This window comes from Microtus oregoni, unplaced genomic scaffold, assembly GCF_018167655.1.
Source record: "Microtus oregoni isolate MIOR12 unplaced genomic scaffold, Mior012 000020F_ref0000438, whole genome shotgun sequence".
Lineage (NCBI taxonomy): Eukaryota > Metazoa > Chordata > Mammalia > Rodentia > Cricetidae > Microtus > Microtus oregoni.
Genome location: NW_024543079.1, coordinates 27,617,866 through 27,638,034, shown reverse-complemented (window position 1 = coordinate 27,638,034; position 20,169 = coordinate 27,617,866). Strand labels below are relative to the sequence as shown.

At 36.8% G+C, this 20,169-nt stretch overlaps 1 protein-coding gene across 4 annotated transcripts in view; it reads left to right on the top strand.

Annotated features, from left to right (window-relative positions):
- The window catches only part of Macrod2 (mono-ADP ribosylhydrolase 2), a 1,907,927-nt gene that overhangs the window by 38,978 nt on the left and 1,848,780 nt on the right, over positions 1–20,169 (top strand). For all 4 annotated transcript variants that reach the window (XM_041670251.1, XM_041670250.1, XM_041670249.1 and 1 more), the window contains exon 3: positions 19,815–19,922. In XM_041670251.1, coding sequence (XP_041526185.1) covers positions 19,815–19,922 — 108 coding nt within the window. The remainder of the gene's footprint in view (positions 1–19,814; positions 19,923–20,169) is intronic.

Here is a 20,169-nt window from a genome sequence, read left to right as displayed (position 1 = left end):
GACTTCCTACCATAATGGACTATACCCTGAAAGCAGTATGCAAAAGAAACCATTTCTAAGTTGTTTCTTGTTGGGTGTTTGATGACAGCAATGAGAAAAGTAATATAAGCTGCTAATAAAAGTGCTAAAAATTACTAGTCAGAGGGCTAATTCTGATTAAAACCATAATAAGATAACCTTACAACATCAACTAGAACTGTTGAAAATAAAAAGGGTAGAAAATATTACATGGTAGTAAAAATATGAAGGCCAATGAAACATCTGTGCTGCCACTGGGAGCATAAATTGGGAAAATAATTTCTGAAAATTATCCAGCAGTATGTTCATAAAGTTTATGTTTATGTAGTGCATATGTCCAACAATTTCAGTAGGAATTAAAAGATAACCATAACAACACATAAGTCACTTTCATTGTTTTTATTAAGAAAAACCTGAAGATAAAAATGTTCATCGATAGTAAAATGGATAGATTGCATGTTCAAGTCAGAATCATAGAGACATGAGAATAGCAGTAAAAACAAATTATAGCTGTATGTAGCAGCAAAGAAATTATGCAAACATTCTGTTGATCAAACTAAGCCAACACAGAAGAGCATGTTGTATATTATATGGATATGAAACTCAAAAGCAGGAAAATCTAGAATGAGACTTCAGGACAATGGTTCCTTTTGTGGGGAAGGAAGTGGTCTTGGAGTCTTTTATGTTTAGTGATCTATTTCTTAACAGGATGAGTGGTTGCACTTGGGACACTGACTTTGGGATCGCTCAGTGAATTATTCATGGCCTCTTGACTCTTCTCTACCCTTCTGTATGTATATTATGATTCTGTAAAAAGCTCATAGAAAACAAAATGCTTCTTCAGTGAGAAGGCAATCAACTAAAATAACAATTGAAATTCAATACAATGTCACCTGTATTTTATCTCCTATCAAAAGGTGCCAAGGTGCCAACAAATAAAGTTCCTCGCCAGCCTCACACCCAGTCCCACCTTTTTGTCCTGCTTGGATTGCACGGTATTCTACAAACAGCTCCTCTGCATACTCAGTAAATGGAAACCGCACAAGCCGTGTGCTTTCTTTCCTTGAACTGCCATTTTAAACTTTTCATCTGCTGGTGTAATATCTATAATTTCTTTAAAATACTTTACTGCTTTCTTCATTTTATTACTTCTTTTTTTTTTTTAAAAAAAAAACCATTTGAGGAATCTGGCTCATTTTGTATAATTTAACACTTAAATTTTTTTAATGTTTTCTATTGTATGCAGAATGCATTCTTTTTTATGTTTACGTATCCCAGTATTACTTTATTTGAAATTTATTATGTATATATGTTCATGATATGTATGTGTGGGGGTGCACATGCCACAGTGCATGTGTGATGGGCAAAGGACAACCTTGTGGGCTACTGTGAATCAGGTTGCCAGGCTTCTGAGGCAAAGGAAAACCTTGTGGGCTACTGTGAATCAGGTTGCCAGGCTTCTGAGGCAAACACCTTTGCTTGCTGAGCTGACTCACTGGACCTACAGATCACAGACTTTATTTTCAATTTTACTGAAAATTATTTTTGAAAATTTCCACCTTTTTATCGATGGTGTTTATAATTCAGGGTAAACTTTAACTTACTGTTAACTTTTGCATTTTACTTAATCTCAAGAGTTAGTCATGGTTGAATTAGCTGGGGAAAGGAGTTAGTTGTAGACTTATCCTCAGTTTTGTGGCCTTGCTTACCTTTATTAATTTACTTATTTGAAACTTTCTTATTTACTGAATAAAAACAACACAAAATAAAACAAAAACCAAAGAACCTCTGTCTCTGCAAGCTTTGGGGCAGGTGACCAATAAATAGTATATTTTTCTATTTTGAAGAATAATTGGAAGAGAATAAATCAGATGAAGTGATGGAGAATGGCTAGAAGCAAGTGGGATTGAGACTGTCTTAGAAACAGAGAAACATTCTCTGTCTTATGTCAGAGAAACATTTTAAAACAGGGCTATTTACTCTGAAAGCTGAAGATTCCTGGGTTTTGATCTTACTGCATGTACTGGCTTTGTGGGAGCCTAGCCTGTTTGGATGCTCACCTTCCTAGACCTGGATGGAGGGGGGAGGACCTTGGACTTCCCACAGGGCAGGGACTTTGGACTGGAGAGGGAGGGGGAGTGGAGTAGGCGGTGGGGAGTGAGGGGAGGGGGAGGGAAAAGGGAAGCGGGGAGGAGGCAGAAATTTTTAATAAAAACAACAATAACAAAAAAAATGGCTAGTGATTTTACCGATTATCTTCAAATGGCACAATAAACACTTTCTTAATGACTCTAAAAAACAAAACAAAACAAAAAATACAAAACAAAAAAAGAAAAAAGAAAAGAAAAAAAGAATACTTCAGGCTTGAGGGTAGCCAATGTCCTGGTGAGGTAATAGATGGCTTCATGTGCATTTGCACATCTGTGTGTGCTTGTGTGGAGGCCAGAGGTCTTCCTAAGTCACTACACCTTTTTAAGACATGGTCTCTCATTGAACTTAGAGCATATGGATTTGACACGACTGGCTGGCCAGTGAGCCCAGTATTCTTCCTGTCCCTGACTCCCAGTATTATGGTTACAGGAACTACCTGCCATGTTCAACTTTGTACATAGATGCTGAGGGTCTGAACTTAGGTTCTTATGCTTGAGCATCAAGCACTTTACCCCCTGAGGAATCCAGACCCAGGTACTCCATCTTTAAACAACAATGGTTAATTAATGTTTACTGAATTTTCCTTCCTTCTTTTCATCCTTTTTCTTTTGTTGTACTTGGGTTTGAATATAAAGCCTTATAACACATTATGTAAGTACTCTGGACTGAGGTATATTCCTAGACATTGACTTAGTTTTTATTTTGGTATGGCAATCTCACTAAGTTGCTCTGGCCTTTGATTCACTTTCATCCTGCTTAACCTTTTCAGTAGTTGGTATTTTTATGTGTCTGCACTGCTAGCTTTCTGGTTTTTGTCAATATGTGAAATATTTGAAATGTAGTCATGAACAAACAGGTAATGTTTTTGTTGACATAATACTTACATTTTACTTAGAACAGGGAAGCAGAAGGACAAATTTTTCCAGACGTTGTTAGTGCTATAAAGAAAGTAAAATGGATACTGTCACAGACTGAGGAGATAATGCTATAGGTAGGACAGTATCAGAACGCTTTCTAAGTGCTGACATTGAACAACTTGGAATTTGATAGTAGATACTCAATGAAAATCCTAAGAGAACCTAGGACCAGGTTTCATTTCGGTTGTGACAGAGGTAGAAACCTGCGTAGGATTGTATAGAGTTTTATATGGTATAATAAGCTTAGACATTTTCCTTTTCCCCCAGAGCAGTGGAAAACTGTATTATGACATATGATTTATTTGCTTAAATAAAAAGTCCAGTCAGGTCAGAGCATAAAACCGAATGGAAGTTATTGTTATGAAACATCTCAGTGTGGATTTGGTACTTTGCTCTTTTCCACAATGTTGTCTAAAGAGTCTGATTCCTTCTGTCTTAGTCTTGAATACATCGGATATGGTGTTATTAGTATTTATAGTTTACATCTCCCCAATATCTACCTGTCCATGTTTCTGACCGTGGAAAGAGGAGAAAATGGCTAACATGAATCAGAACAGGAAGGGGCAAATGTCTTTGGTGGAATAAAGACCATTTCATTCTTTATCTTAGTTGGATGAGCATAATGCTGAATATTAAATAAAAACCTTTCTTTTTAAGTGAATTGATATTTTTAAAAGACAGCTGAGTGTCAGTGGAGTCAAAAAGTCAAGAAAACTTTTAAGAGTATACAGAGAATATAGATGTGATTTCTGTTCTCAGAAGTCACTTAAGATGCACAGGAGTGTGAGATGGGTCAGAGAATGGGGAACATGTGCTTATACATACACTCAAAAGGAGAATCAGTGTTTGTGTTAATGCTTTTAGTACCTACTACCAATCGGTTCATATCATGGCATTCGTCCTCAGGTTATTGTGACATGTTTATGGGTTGACTTTTTTTTTGAAAGGAACATTTTAGTATATGTATGCAGGTAATATTCAATTAGCTTTTGAATATCTTGGTTAGTTAAATTAATTTGGTATAACCTTTGCTTCATTGATTCTAATATTTGAATTTGTTGACAGATTTAAAAAATATTCAATGATTACGTCTTTACTTAGATATCTGATACCTTAGTAATATAACCATGAAAACACTGTCAAGTGTAATTTTATGCACGGACTAAAATACAGACAAATTATGTATTTCTCATGCTTTTGTCACCTTAAAGATACCACACTGTTCATTTTATTATATCAGAGAACACACCTATCCTTATGCAAAAGGGATACTTTGCTAACTATACTGGGTTTTCCTTTAAAATGTATTTTTGTGTGGATACATTGTTGGTTACATTGGTTAGTGTATGTCACTTATGTAAAGTCTGCTGTTAAAGGGTCTTACAATTCAGTTTGCTGATGGAGGAAGGTCATTGGCTAATAAAGGAACTGCCCTGGCCCATTTTATTGGTTAGAAGATATGTGGGAGGAGTAAACAGAACAGAACGCTGGGAGGAAGAGGAAGTGAGGTCAGTCTCAACAGCTCTCCTCTCGGGAGCAGACTCCTGAGAGAGACGCCATGCCCCGCTCCCGGGATGAAGCTCCGACTCAGGATGGACATAGGCTAGAATCTTCCTGGTAAGCGCACCTTGGGGTGCCATACACAGTTTATTAGAAATGGGTTGATCGGGATATCAGAATTAGCCAGTAAGGGCTAGAGTTAAAGGGCCAAGCAGTGATTAAATGAATACAGTTTGTGTGTTGTTATTTCGGAGCATAAGCTAGCCAAGCAGGTGGCCAGGGTGCTGGGAATGCAGCCCCGCCGCCCCATTACTACATATGGCGCCCACGTGGACAACTGCTTCCACATAAAGCCTGAGACAGCTTGGGAAGTAATTCTAGAACAAAATGAAAGCATTGTGCCTGGTTTCTTGGTAGCAGCAATTTCTCGGGTATACTCTGCTTGCCAGAGGCAAGCAAGTGCCTCATCTAAGAGAGGCTTCCTGACTCAGCTTCAGCTGCAAAACCCTGCAGCTCTTAAGAGGTCCTGCCACAAAACACTTAAATGGTGTTGACGAAAAGCTGAACGCATGCTTTTCGGTTTTTAGCTGTAGCAGGAAAAAAGCTGCGCCGTTTAAAAATGCCAGCTTTCTGGGCTGTCCTGCCAGGGCAAACTCTGACTATTTGAGGCAGGAGGGCCGGCTACCGAGAGAGGACTTGAGTGTTGTCTGTTGTAGCTGGCTGGCTGGCAGGGACCTTGAAATGCCATACAGTTGTGGCAGTAACAGTTTCTGCCATGAGGCTGGAAAGCTAAGGAATGGACTGGATCTAGCCGGCAAAGTCACGCCATGTGGTCAGAAAAAGAGAGATATACAGTAAAGAGAGATTCAAAGACAAAGAAAATTTCTAAATGGTTTGAAGTGTGTTAAAAATATATGCAGACTAAAATTTAAAGTTCTTAAAGTAACAAAAAAAAGGGAAGAGAGTTGTTGTGTGTGGTACACACCTTTAGTCCCAACACTTGGTAGGCAGAGGGAGATAGACCTCTGTGACTTCAAGGTGTGGTAGCACACGCCTTTAATCCCAATGCCTGGGAGGCAGAGACAGGCGGATCTCTGAGAGTTCAAAGACAGCCTGGTCTACAGAGTTACTTCAGGTCAAAGATACAGAGAACCTGTCTCAAAAAGCAAAGAGTTAAAAGTAAAAATAAACAAAATAGAGGTTAAAACAAAGCTGCACAAAGATGGAAAATACACAGAGAATTTTGATACTGTATGCTATTATGCTCTCTTTGAATTGTTTGAATGCTGAGGAAAGAGCAAAAGCTACTAAAAGATATTTGTTTATAAATGCTGCTGAACTAATCCAACATAGATATTTTGAATTTGGATCTAAGGATATGATACTTTGGAAAAGAGATTCTTCTTTTGTTTTCACAGAGGATGAGACGCTGTTCATTTGTTCTATTCCGATGTGGTATGATGGACCACGCCCTCCTGAAGGGTTGCAGTGAACATCTTCAGAAAATTGCTTCGCTCAACTGCCAACTGAGATGAAACTAGCACACAGGTTATACCATGAAAGACCTAATTAACGACGCCCCCATTCAGCAGGAAGCAGTTTGGAGAGAAAAAACTGCGCCCATGTTCCCAAATATGGTTTATAAACGTTCTTTTACATTTAAAGGGGGATATGATATAGATATGAATAATTTGCATTAGTATAGATTTTGCTTTATTGATAGAGATTTAAGGTCAATTTTGTTATCTGTATAAGTGTTTCTGATTTTGATTAAGGTATTGTGATTGTGTAGTTCATTTAAATATGTACTGTATAATTAAGAAATATAGGTTGTTAATGGATAATCATCGATAATACTAAAGCTTGTAGTCATGTTAATTAGATTTTCTAGATATATAGAGATATATTTTAGATAGACATTCTTCATGTCTTTCAAATATTACAGAATTGGACATTTAATGTTTTAATAACTGAGGACTTTTCATGACAATGAGACACTCTGCTCCTGGCAGCACCAATCTACTTCAAGAGGAAGATGGGCATCGAAGACGCACCTTATGGAGTTTGATAGCCATTTGGGCAAGAAACTGCTCTTGCCTGGACTATTGCATAAACTGGACACAGAGAACCCACAGAGAGAGGACTACTGAACTTGCCTAAGGTGAGATGATCTTTCGGGGTTCCTGATTCATTTTGAAAAAGTCTGCGAGACATTCTGCAGGACACAACAGATAGTGACTGAACTGACTTTGAATTTTCCTGCTTTATGGAAATGTCTGCTGGATACCATGGGCCTGAAGGCTGAAGATGGATGCCCCAACGGTACAAAAGAACTTTGGGTGACTGTCCAGGCAGCGAGATGTCTTTGTCATTTCTAGAGTTTGAAGTTTCTTAGTTCTTGTTTACTTAGGTAATATTATATCTTTCTGGAGTCTTTGATGGAGTTAAGAATAGTTAGTTATAGTTTTCCTTAGTTATGATAAAGATTATTGTAACTTTTACTTGATAACTGTTTTGTTATATGTAATTTTGCTATGTTAAAGTTAAAGCCTTTTTTTTTTTGTTTAAACCGAAAAAGGGGAAATGATGGAGGAAGGTCATTGGCTAATAAAGGAACTGCCCTGGCCCATTTTATTGGTTAGAAGATATGTGGGAGGAGTAAACAGAACAGAACGCTGGGAGGAAGAGGAAGTGAGGTCAGTCTCAACAGCTCTCCTCTCGGGAGCAGACTCCTGAGAGAGACGCCATGCCCCGCTCCCGGGATGAAGCTCCGACTCAGGATGGACATAGGCTAGAATCTTCCTGGTAAGCGCACCTTGGGGTGCCACACACAGATGATTAGAAATGGGCTAAATTAATATGGGAGAATTAGCCTAGAAGAGAATGGGCCAAGCAGTGTTTAAATGAATACAGTTTGTGTGTTGTTATTTCGGGGCATAAGCTAGCCGAGCAGGCGGCTGGGGTGCTGGGAATGCAGCCCCGCCGCCCATATTACTACAGTTTGCTCCTAGTTATTTGAGATATATGTATTTGTTAATGTTTATTTTAAAAATTGTATATAAATATATGCAATGGTTTTAAACAGCTAAGCAACTTTATAAAACAAAAATTGAAACACCTAAAATGGTTTGTTAATTTTTTTCTAGTACTTTGTGGTGATCGAGAAATGCTTATGATTTTACGTATAATTTCCTTAAGTCTGATATTAATCACCTGCAAATCATTGAAGGAAAAGTCCGAAAGATTGTTGGTTTAGAGATCTAGAAAGGTGAATATCCAGATTCTCTAGGTAATTTACTTATTTCTCTGAAATCTTCTAAAATTGGGATCTTATAATATTCCTTAATACCTGAAGTTGTACTTATCTCTTATAATGTGATTTCTCTAATAATGCTGTTGTCTACACATAGTTGTACAGTCTAGCCTCAGCAGCATCTTGAGCCCTGCTGGCCTGCATCGCCTCCTTTATTTGTGACAATGTAGAGAACTTCAGGAAGATACTTTGAGTCAGCCAGTTAACAGTTTTAACTTTGTGTGTACCTTTTTGTCTCTTTGAGACAAGATCTTACTGTATAACCCTAGCTTGGCTTGCCTGGGTCTCCCTATATAGTTCCTGCTGGCCATGAACTTGTAACCACCTTCTTGAGTTCTGAGATTGTGGCCATACACCACCAAGCCCAGAAACTTTTATGTTTGTGAACGAACATGTTGTAGTGTTGGAGTTCTGACCTTACTTAAGATTATGTCAGTGATTTGAAAAGTAGGCTAGTAACTTAGAAGAGTGGTCCTTTCTAGTGTGTTGAAGAATCATCTTCAAGTCTGCTAAATGTAAGATGCCTTGAGCCCTCCTCGGAGGAATTTTGTCTGCTTCTTTGGAATACAGTTGGTGAAACTATCTTAAAGGTTACAGAACAAAAGACAGAGCATTAGGTTTAGTGATTTGCGAAGCAGGAAATTAAAATACCATGTCTACACTGTTAACACTTCTGTATAGGAACTTGGATTAGTTTGGTGTATGACTCTATTATTCACTAAAGTATTTTATGTGATTAATTTGAAAATTTCTTTTATATTGATCTGTTTATTTTGTTATCTCCCCCCATGTTGCATTCAGTTTTTCTTGGCTTCTTTCAGTAAATGAATATTTACCATGTGTCAGTAATTATGCTATGGATCTGGAAGACGTCAAGAATGGAGAAGACATTGATCTAACCTGGAAGTTCTCCTCTCCAAGATTGAGGATCATTTGTAAAACAATAGTCTGCATAACACACAGAATGGAGAATTCCAAAATGCCCTTATTGGTTCCTAAAAGAAATAGGAGTTTGCAACGACATGGAAATGTTAGAGAACTGGTCTTATTAGGGCAGGATGATGTATAAATCATAAAAATAAGATTAATGAGACAGGCTAGAGCCTGGAAATTTTATCTATCGATTTAATTAATTTTTGTTATAATTCAAGAAGAAGGGATGAATTTGAGGTATTTTAACAGTAGAATTGGTAGAATTTTGATCCTCGGTTGGATATAAGGTAGGAGGATTAAATAGTCCAAAATTGTAGAAATCAATGTAACTAATTAGAAGAATTAAGGAAGATACAGAATCTAATGATCAGGCATATTCAGATAAACAATGAGTTTTAATCTGATGGCATCTTCAGATTTTATCCTTTCTGTAGTCATCTTAGCCAATGATCACCTTCTCACTTCTTACTGTCTTAAACCAGGCTTCTATATTTTCCCCTTTTACTCCTATTTAAATAAAGCAGTATGATTTTACAGTTTGCATTATTTCTAACATATGTAGGCTGCATGTGACTTAATAATTCTATATTAGTTGAAACTAAAGAAACAGTCAGTGATGCATTCAAGAATTTAGTGTGAAAGCATTCATATATTATGATAAAAATAAGAAATAAGTAAATGGATCTCAAAACAGGAAGCTGTTTGACAAATTAAGATATCTATTTGCTGGATGTGCTAAGGCTGGGCTCTTTGAATAAAAGGATTATAAGTGATCCCATGTTTTTAAAGAGGAGATTTGAGGTCAACTGGAAGTTCACTTTGTGTGGTCTATTAGGGACATAGATTTTTACACCTTACTTCTCTGTCATGTCATGCATCTAGGCTCAGCTGTAGACATGTTTATATTTTGGTCTTTATTGAAATCCTTATGACGGTCAGTGGTGATACTGTGATGGTTATGTCCAGAAGAACATTTTCTGCCTTGATTCTTGACTGTAACATGTGAAGCTCTTGATCATTTTTTTCTAGGTTGCATTTTCTTGTCTGAGTTGTTTACTGTGTATTTTTCATGTACTATCCATTCATCGGAGGTGTAAAGGTTGCCATATCCAGCATTTTAATTTCAGTTCTGCTCTTACTCAATGACGTCTCACCCAACGTCATTACCATCTGCCATTTCCTAAACCCAAGTATCCAGGCCTGAATCTTTCTTTTGAGCAGATAATTCATATATATGAACATTCTGTAGGAAACTTGGAGCTAACATAATCAATCCTGACACAATTATATTCCTTTCCATATGACCTCTCCTGCCTACATTTCTTCTTAATATTAACCTAGAACAGAAGCCAGCAAATATACCTGGAAATTTCTGGCTTCCCTCCTCCAACAGGACCCCATTCTTTGTAGGTGTGTCTCTAGAGTATTATTCCTGGCATTCTTCTCTCCTGTTTCCATTGCCACAGTTTTAGTTTAGCCAAGGTTATTTTGAGAACTTCTTTACGGGTCTGTTTCTATTTGAGCTTCTGTCCAACCCTACTTAGTGATTCAATAGGCCATTGACTTTTTTCTGCTGGTATTTGGTGAACAGTGGTTATATGTTTTAAGTTGTATAAAACATCTGCCCTGGTGCCAAGTGCAGTTCAGTTAATAAATTATACTACTACTAAGAAATGAACATTTGAGAATAAAGAGAAACCAAGATTGGTAATTGTACTATTTAAGTAATTATCACTATAATATTTAAGGAAATCTGGAAGAAAATTAAGTGCTGCCTTCACAGCAGTAGGAGTAGTGTACTAGAGATAAAAGAAATCAGTTTTTAGTGTTTTAAATGTTTAACTTAGCACACAGAGAAATTAGAGTCTTATTCAAGAAACTTGGTCCTTATGCGTCTGTAGCAAGCACTCTAATCACCAAGACATCTCCCCAGCCCCAGAGAATGCTTTTATTTATAGAATTTGTGCCTTTAAAAAAAGTCCTTGTGAGGCTGAACTTGACTATGAGACGTGATTCACTAAACACATTGCTTCTAGAATCAGACTTACTGGGCTCAGATATCTCTTGGCTCTGTCAGTTTTGTGACCAGGGTAATTTTCTAAATCTCCATGTGCCTCAATTTCATTAAGTGCCTTAGGGTAGTTAAAACAACTCCAAATATTAGTACAGAAAAGCAGAATGTGTGTGTGTGTGTGTGTTTGTGTGTGTGTGTGTGTGTGTGCAGATACACATGTGCCTTAGCCCACACGTGGAGGTGAAAAGACAACCTCTAGTGTTGGTCCTTCCATGGTCTTTTTTTGTTTACTAGTGGCTCTTCCAGGCTAGCTGGAATTCTCCTGCCTCTTACCCTTTTCAGCTGCAGAGACTTTTTGGGATTATGGATGCTTATGCCATTGTGTCTGGCTTTCAGTGGGCTCTGGGGATCTGAACTCAGGTCATCATGCTTTTATGACAAGTGCTTTATTCATTTTACAGAGCTGTCTCTGTAGCTGTTCATATAGCTTATAACTGTAATGCCATGAAAGGATTCTCTTCTGGTCATGTCTATTTCATATTCTATTTCTAAATGCCTGTTGTGTTTGGTTGTCTACATCTCTAGCTTTAGGAAATTTTCTACCATAATTTCATTGGATATATGCTCTACGATGTTAGCTACGTCTTAGCTCCTTGAATCCCATAGGGTTTTATTTGTCTTGTCACTGTGGTACCCAGGATTTACTGGACGTTGTAGTCTTGCTTTTCTCTTCCTGTTCTGATGTTTGAACGTGCTGTTTCATTGACTTTGTTCCTTTGTCCCATATCCTTTATATTTCTTCTGCAATGTCAAGTCTATTGATCATACTTTATATCTTACGTTTTGATTCATTGAAATTTTCATTTCCAACATTTAGATTTTATTTTAGTTCATTTTCAAAATCATGATTTATTTTCTTCTATGGTGCTGACCTTTTCATTTACACTGCTGATATATTCATTCATTTTGCCAGTATTTCTCTTATTTTTCTGACTTTTATTTTTGAGTCCTGAATTGGATCCATCTGCTGTTCAGTCCCCTTTAAAGTCATAGATCATGTTTACCAGAAGATTTTTGTATTTCTTCCTCTGATGATTTATCTCTTTTAGAACTTTGGAGCTAGTACTTGAGGGGTTATAATATTTTGGAGAAGTTTTGTTGCCTTATATTTTTCATGTTTCTGTTTTGTGATTTGCATATATGTTGATTTAGACAACTATTCTGGATTTATTGGGAATGGTCTTATGGAGTAGTCTAATCATGGAGGTTGAGTCCATAGTACTACCAATAGTAGAAATACTGTTATTGTAATAGTAAAAACATCAGTCAAAATGGCATTTAGAAATAGTATTAAAATTAAATGGAAAAACTACAAAGTTAAAAAATTTCTTAGGAGTAATAGTGAGGGTATTAATTAAATACAGTAAAGAAGGAGGCAGGGCATGGAAAAATAAAAAAAGCAAGATTAAGTAATAGAAAAAAAGAAGAGTGAGGAAGAATATTATTGGGGAAAGTGAGAGAGAAAGATGAAAAGAATTTTAAAAGGCAAAGGAAACAAATAAAAAGAATTCCTGGGGTTGGAGAGACCTCAGTTATTAAGGTGACTTGGTGCTCTTCACAGAGGACCTGAGTCCAGTTCTCAGCACTCGCTTTGGATGGCTTATAATCAACTGTAACTCCAGTTTCAGGAGTCTCTTCTGGCTTCAGGGTAATTATAAACACATGTTGTGAACACAGATACATACACATAAGCATGAGTTAAATATTTACTAAAAATGATTTTTCACTAATGAAAAAGTTCAACAACAAAATAGCTCAAACTTAGTAAGAGGAATAAAATTTTAAAAAAGCAAGCACAAAGCTAGTGAGGTCATGGTTCTTAGAGGACAGACTTCTACCGTCACTTTAATTACCTAGCATAATTCCTAACTACACGTTAGTAGTACCTACTGACAAGTGAAACTCTCAACCCTCATCAAATAAACTTCACTTTGTAGCAGACTGAGACCATCACAGAAAACTCCAATTGGTTACTATGCAGAAAACAACTGATCATAGGTGCCCATCCCCATTGGATACAATTAAAACAGAACCCCCATCACAGGCCAAAGGAACATCCTGGAAGAGGGCCCATAAGACTGTAAGAGCCAGAGGATCAGGAAGTCTGCCGTGAGATTGATTCTCCTAAAAATGACAAAAACTTTACCATGGTGCCTCAATAGCGTGACTGCCTAAACAAGTACAACACAGACCTGCCAACATTATGGGGGGAGGGAGCGAAATCTTATGGAGTCCTTCCCCTAAATACAAAACTACAGACTGTTGTGTGATATTTTGGTCACATCTTGACAATAAATCTTTCTTTGAACCAGAGAGTAGAGCTAGCCACTAGCTGACCAAAATTAACAATACAGGATTTGGAGGCCTGAGGACAGCTAGAGAGATAGGAAGTAGTAAGGCATGGCTTAGAGAGGATCTCAGTAAGGTATTTTGGATGGAGGAACATGGAAGAGGTGGGTAAAAAATTCAATAAAGTAGAGAATTTCTAAGCAAGATAGTAGCATCAAAGTCATGTTGGAAAAAATAGCTCATTATGGTTAGTTAAACAATAGGAATGGGTATTTTATTACCTCACTAACTGGTCCTTCAGTCTCTAGGATCCACTTGGTCAATACTCCAGTAATTTTTTCTATCAGAGAACCCCAGTTTCATTGCTGCATCTGCAACCAATGCAGCTCTGCTCCAGCTGTAAATTTTGACCAATTGTCAGTGACAGCCATTGCTAGGATTGCCATCAATGCCCCATAGGGAATCAGGAGGTGATGGGAATCAAGTACAAACTCTGCATTGTTCTCCAGGCGCTTCACAGTCACCCCCTGCATACTCAGAAGGACCGCAGAAACTCTAGGTGGAGGTTTTCTTAGATCCTTAGAACTTCAGAGCCAACTATCTCCATAAGAAAGCACAGAAGTAAATTACACCATCCCTAAGAGAAGAACAGGACTGGTAAAAGTAAACTTAGAATAGAAATTGGAGCATGTCTAGGAAGCCAGTGCAGAAGGTCTCCAGTTGTAATAAATAATACACTGGCCATTGATTTCATCATTATTTTGCTCCATTTTACTTTTGTTACCCCTACAACTATCCTTATTTGTATAATAATCGTGGTCAATGTATCAGGCTGTTCACACGTTTTACTGTTTGTTTGTCTGTCTCATTGTCTTCTTTCATTTTCTTTTCTTTACTCTTACTTTCCCCTCTCGCTATTACTTTCCTCCTAAAGCCTAGAAGCTGGCATGGTTTGTGATATCTGAGTGCATATCTTCACCCCTCAGTTTTTAGTCTGTCTTATCCCCTATTCCCCCTCTCTAATATTTCAACTCTTGTGTCTTCCTCCTCTACCTCCTGTCTAGCAATCTAACACCAATCACTGATCTCACTATGATTGCGTCTTTCTTTTTCTTTCTACTCATACCCAGTAATGAACAGATTAATGTGTATTATACTATTGAGGTCTCCTTCCTCTGTAAAATAATTGGTACTTAAAAGTGTTTATTTTGTATCAACTGCTGCCCTGTTATCAAAGTGAGTTAACCATTTCATAGTGACTGCTCCAGCAGACAGTACTCAGCCCATGGGGTGGACTAGGAATATAGTCTAATGCCTTGGACACCAATCTAATGGATGTAAGTATCACTACTGGTGTATTATAACCTGATCTCTTCTGAAGACTGCAAATACCTCCACAGAAATAAAAGAGGAAACCCAAAGCAAGAACAACAAGATTCTTAACCAACAATCTAACTCCAGATGGCAGAAAAACACAAGTAACATGAAAAATCAAGACAACTCATTTCCTCCGGAAATGACCAATCTCATAATAATAGTCACTGATGAAAATGGGCTTAGGTGAAATTTCCGATGCAGGATTTAAAAGAATGATTATAAATATGAAACAACCCAAAGGAAGCACAAAGAAATTATAAGAGAACACAAACAGCTGAATGAAATGAGGAAGTCAATTGAAGATTCAAAAATAACATTATATAAAAATAAGCACTGAAGAAAAATCAAACTGAAAAAACCTAAATGATGATAGAAATGAGAAGAAAAACAGTAGGCCAAAAGTTTAGCAGAAAACTTTATCAGTGGAAGAATTGTAACACAGATAATAAAAACCCAGGGGTAGATACTAGGGATCAAGCTGAAGATTAAAAAAGCCAAGCAGCCAAGGCTCTAGAGAGTTCTTACCTTTATGAAATCTTCAGACTGAAAAGAGATCGAGTTCCTGTCTCATCCTGCCTTATATTTCTCTCTAGTGCTGGTATTAAAGACATGCACCACCGTTGCCTGCCCTGTATGGCTGATTAGTGTGGCTAGCTTTGCATTCTGATCTTCAGGTGAGCTTTATTTATTAAAACACAAAATATCACACTAAAGGATTATATGGAAGATAGAATTTCAGAGCTTGAAGACAAAGTAAAAGAACTGGATCATTCGGTCAAGATCAATGATAAATTTTAAAGAAACATGAATGGAACATTAAAGAACTTGGGAACATCATAAAAAAAAGCAAAATTTATAAATTGTAGGTATATAGAGTAAGAATTTCATATCACAGGCACATAAAATCTTTTAAATAAGTTCATAGAAAATAAGTCTAAAACCTAGGTAAAGAGAACTTCATCCAAATATTAAGGCACATTAAAGACCAAATAGATGGGATCAGAAAAGGAAGTTCCTATATCATATCATAGTTAAAACATTGAATATACAGAACAAAATTACGTACTGAAAACTGCAAGAGAGAAGGGCCAAGGCACATATAAGGACAAGCATAAGAATAACTTCTGGCTTTTCAGTTAAAACTTTGAAAGTAAGAAGGGCTTGAAAAGACTTCTGAAAGGTGGTAACTGCCAACCCAGCTGAATATGCCAAGTACCCTGGTCTGTCTTGATTGTAGGCGAAAGAACAACTTTCTGTGACAAGAGCAGGCCAAAGGAGTTTGTAATCACCAAGGAAGTCCTACAAAGCATATTGGGGTAAATACTTTAGATTAAGGTCAGAAATAAACACATCAAAGAGGCTACTGAGAGAAAAATAAATGAGGCCAACACATTTGCTAAGAGAGGACTAAGGAAACATCAAACACACAAATGGCAAGAATTAATACCAGTCCATAGTAACTCTGAATATTAATGATTAACAATTCACTCATCAGAGGACATGAACTAGAAGATTAGATTAGAAAGCAAACTCTTGATTTTTGCTGTCTCCAAGTCACACACATCTTAGGGTAAAGGAATGGGACAAAAACAGGTCTTCTAAGGAAATAAGACCAAAAAAGCACATGGACAGTGCTATCCTAATATTTCATAAAATTGAATTCAACCCAGAACTCGTCAGCATAAATAAAGAATGTCCCTTCGTACTGATAAGGAACAATCTGTCAAAATAATACAATTCTAAACATAAACACACCAAGCACAGCCTCATCTAGTTTCATAAAATATGTTCTACTAAATATTAAGACATGAATTAATCCATATATATTAATAGTGACTTAATACTCTATCATCACCGTTAGATCAGTCAGCCCCCCTTCCAAACAACAGACAAAAAACCCAGCCAAACAAAGAAACATTAAATGACATCACATCACAGATCAAACATACCTTACAGGCATCTACAGAAGAATACCAAAACTCTAAAGAATTCACATTCTTCTCAGAAATATATAGAACTTTCTCTAGAGTATATCACATATTTGGCACAATTCTAATTTCAACAAATATAGAAGAGCTAGGATATCTGTTATCAGAACATAGTGGAGTAAGGCTAGAAATCAATAGCAAGAAAAACTGTAGAAATACACAGATTCATGGGACTAAATAACACATTTTTAAATGATGGATAAACCATGTAAAGACACAACAACAACAGCAACAATGAAATTATAGACTGATCTCGTGATGAACATATAGTCAAAGTTTCTTAATATAGTACTTGCAAATTGACGCGATAACACACCAAAACACCGTGATCAAATTGCCTTCATTCTGGACATACAATCATTTTCAACACATGGAAGTCAATCAATATTATTTTTTACATAAGTGAACTCAGGAAAGAAATCATGTGATCATTTCTGTAGATGCAGAAAGACAGACTCCAACCCCTCTTCATAAATAAAGACTTGGCGAGACTAGAAATGGAGAGACTATAACTCCATTCAGTAAAATCTGCAAATGACAAACTGATAGTAATCATTATGCAAAATGGAGAAAATTCAAAGCAGTCTCTCTAACATCAGTAACAAGACGCCCATTCCCTTCAGCCCTATTCAATATTGTGCTTGCAGTCCTAGCTAGACCACTTAGAAGGAAATAAAATAGATACAAGTAGGAAAGGAAGAAGTCAAAGAATTCATATCGGCAGGGCTATGATTCTATCCATGAGAGAATTGTGACAATTTTTCATTTTAAGCAGATTTTATACATTTTTTAAAATATAGCTTTTAAATTTTCTTGAATTGGCAACTTTTTTGGGGGGGCATTTTTCTGTCCAGGTAATTGACAAGCCAGTTAGGATTGTCCCTTACAAGGGTGAGGGGAGGGATGGACAAATGATATAATCTACAATCCCTTTTTTTTAAAACCACAAAAACCTCATGATATACAGTGATCTTGTAAAGTTTAGTGCTCTTGGATCCAAGTTTATTTTATTTTATTTTATTTTATTTTATTTTTTCTTGGTTTTTCGAGACAGGGTTTCTCTGTGGTTTTGGAGCCTGTCCTGGAACTAGCTCTTGTAGACCAGGCTGGTCTTGAACTCACAAAGATCCGCCTGCCTCTGCCGGGCGGTGGTGGCGCACGCCTTTAATCCCAGCACTTGGATCCAAGTTTAAATGGTTAATAATTAATGTCATTTTGTGAGGCTCAAAATGTCACATTTCCTCTAACGGCCAGAGTTAGGACTCAAGTCACATTCCATTCCTCTGACTAGTACTTAGCTTCCTTCATTTTCAGCTATTGGTTTGATAAGGTATTGGTTATGAAGGAGGGGTCCAGCCTTAATGTCCTCGAATCCTGCCAGTATCTAGCAACTTAACAGCACCACTACAAATGTAGTGGTGTATATAAAACACTCCACAGGGAAATAAGGGCTTAATTTTATAGACCTATTTCTTAAAAGTGGAAATGCTTCTAAGTCTATTTGTCATCTCTAAAATACAAATAAATTCTGTTTTCTTTGTGAAGTCCTTGCTAATTTAATACCCACTGGAGTTCTGACACTTAACTTCAGTGAGAAGTCTTGTAATTTATAGATTTTCATTGATGCAGATACTTTGGGTGTCTGCAGAAATCATCAGATATTTATTGTAGTCCAGTAAACTTTAACTGGAAATCAGGGTTTTTAAATTTAAACGCCCTAAGAGTACTAACTGACGGGATGTGAAACTCATGGTCTTGCTGTATTAGGAATCTCAATTGAATTGTCTCCAGTCAATTAGCCTATGGGCATATCTTTGGGGTATTTTTTTGATTGGTGATTGATGCTGGAGGGCCTAACCCACTGTAGGTGGTTTGATGCCTTGGCATGGACCCTCAGCTGTTTAACAAAAGTAGCTGAGCAAGTCAGAGAAAGCAAGCCTTTATCAGTGTTCGTCCTTGGTCTCTGCTTCAGTTTCTGTGGTGGACTGTAAGTGTAAGAGGAAATAGAACCTTTCCTTCTCCTGGTTGGTTTTGGTCATGGTGTTTATTATAGCAAGAGAGAAACCAAGCTAGGACAGTCTCAAAGACAATTTAGGTACTTCAAAACCTCTTATCTCCCAAATACTTTAAGATTACATGCTCACTTGAGAATGTTTTAGTGAGTGGATAGCATTATAGTTCTCTATAAAAGATATACATATTTCATAAATACTTAAGTTTATAAATATTTTTCTAAAATATGGTATTTTTATATATAATCTTTGTGTATTTTAAGACATGTTTCTTTGTCTTAAAATAAGTGACAATTCAAATTCTCTCAAGTACGTAACAATGCGTCAGATTTTAGAGCAGCTTGCTGGTTCCATGTGTTTTATGGTGCTATTTCTCTTGCATAGTAACATTGCCTTACAGAGCAAAAGGTTAGATACAATGTGGTAAGGAAAGAACATTTTCACAAATTTATTTCTTCTCTTTGAGGTGTTCTACCCTGAGGGACATCTTTTTTAAAGGTAGCAAAGAGTTGAACCTAAATGGTCAAATAAATGTTTCATATGGTCCTTTTAAGTAACAGGGGAAAGTAGAAATGAGCTCCTTCACTGAGAAATATATTTTCTTTCCGTAGTTACACATCTCTATTCCTTATGAGTATAATAGAACATAATTTCATCTTCAAATTATAGCATCAAAATAAAATTGATGTTAATTTTCTTAGTGATCAAAGATATTGCCCAAAGTTGCTCAAAACTTCCACCTGACCATTGGTATAGATAGTGCATTTATCTTGAAAATAAAATATAAATAGAGAATAAATCACACCCCTGATACTTACATATATTTTTAAATTTCCTTTGTAACTCTGTGTTTCATATTGACTTTATAGTTGTCCTGATTAGAAAGTAGTTGCTTAGTCCTCAGAGATATGGCTTAGTGAGTAAAAGTTCTTTCCATTTAGTCATGAGAACCTGAGTCTGAATCAGAACCCATATAAAATAGCCAGATCTGTCTGGGTTTCTATAATGGGGAGATAGAAGCAGAGATAGACCTCAGAAGCTGAGGTCCAGCTGGCTTGGCACATGAAGTGGTAGAAAGACTGTGTGAAAACAAGCTGGAAAGTGAAGGTGGTCCTGTGCCCTCCACACAGGCACCATGGAACAGTAATACACCCCCTAACATGAAGACACACATACATGTACACAAAAAGATCTTGATTAAATTAGGATATTACCCTTAATATATATCTCTTTTTATTACAGAAGAAAACACTCAGGAAACGCCACAAATGAAGAAAAGTTTCAGTGAAAAGGTTTCTCTCTACAGGGGTGACATCACATTGCTAGAGGTGGACGCAATAGTCAATGCGGGTGAGTGGTTTACTTTTCTGTATTTTCTTTGCTATGTTTTTATGATTTTAAACATTTTCTATACTCTATGGGTATAGAAATGCCTTGTCTTTTCCTTTATGATTTTATTGAGAATTTATTTTATGCATCTGATTAAGATCCCTGGGCTAATGGAGAAGTAACAAACTGTCATAAAGAGTTCTTCAGAAAGAATTTTAGTAATTATATGATTACTGGTCTCATGCTTGAGTTAAAGAGAAGTAGTAGT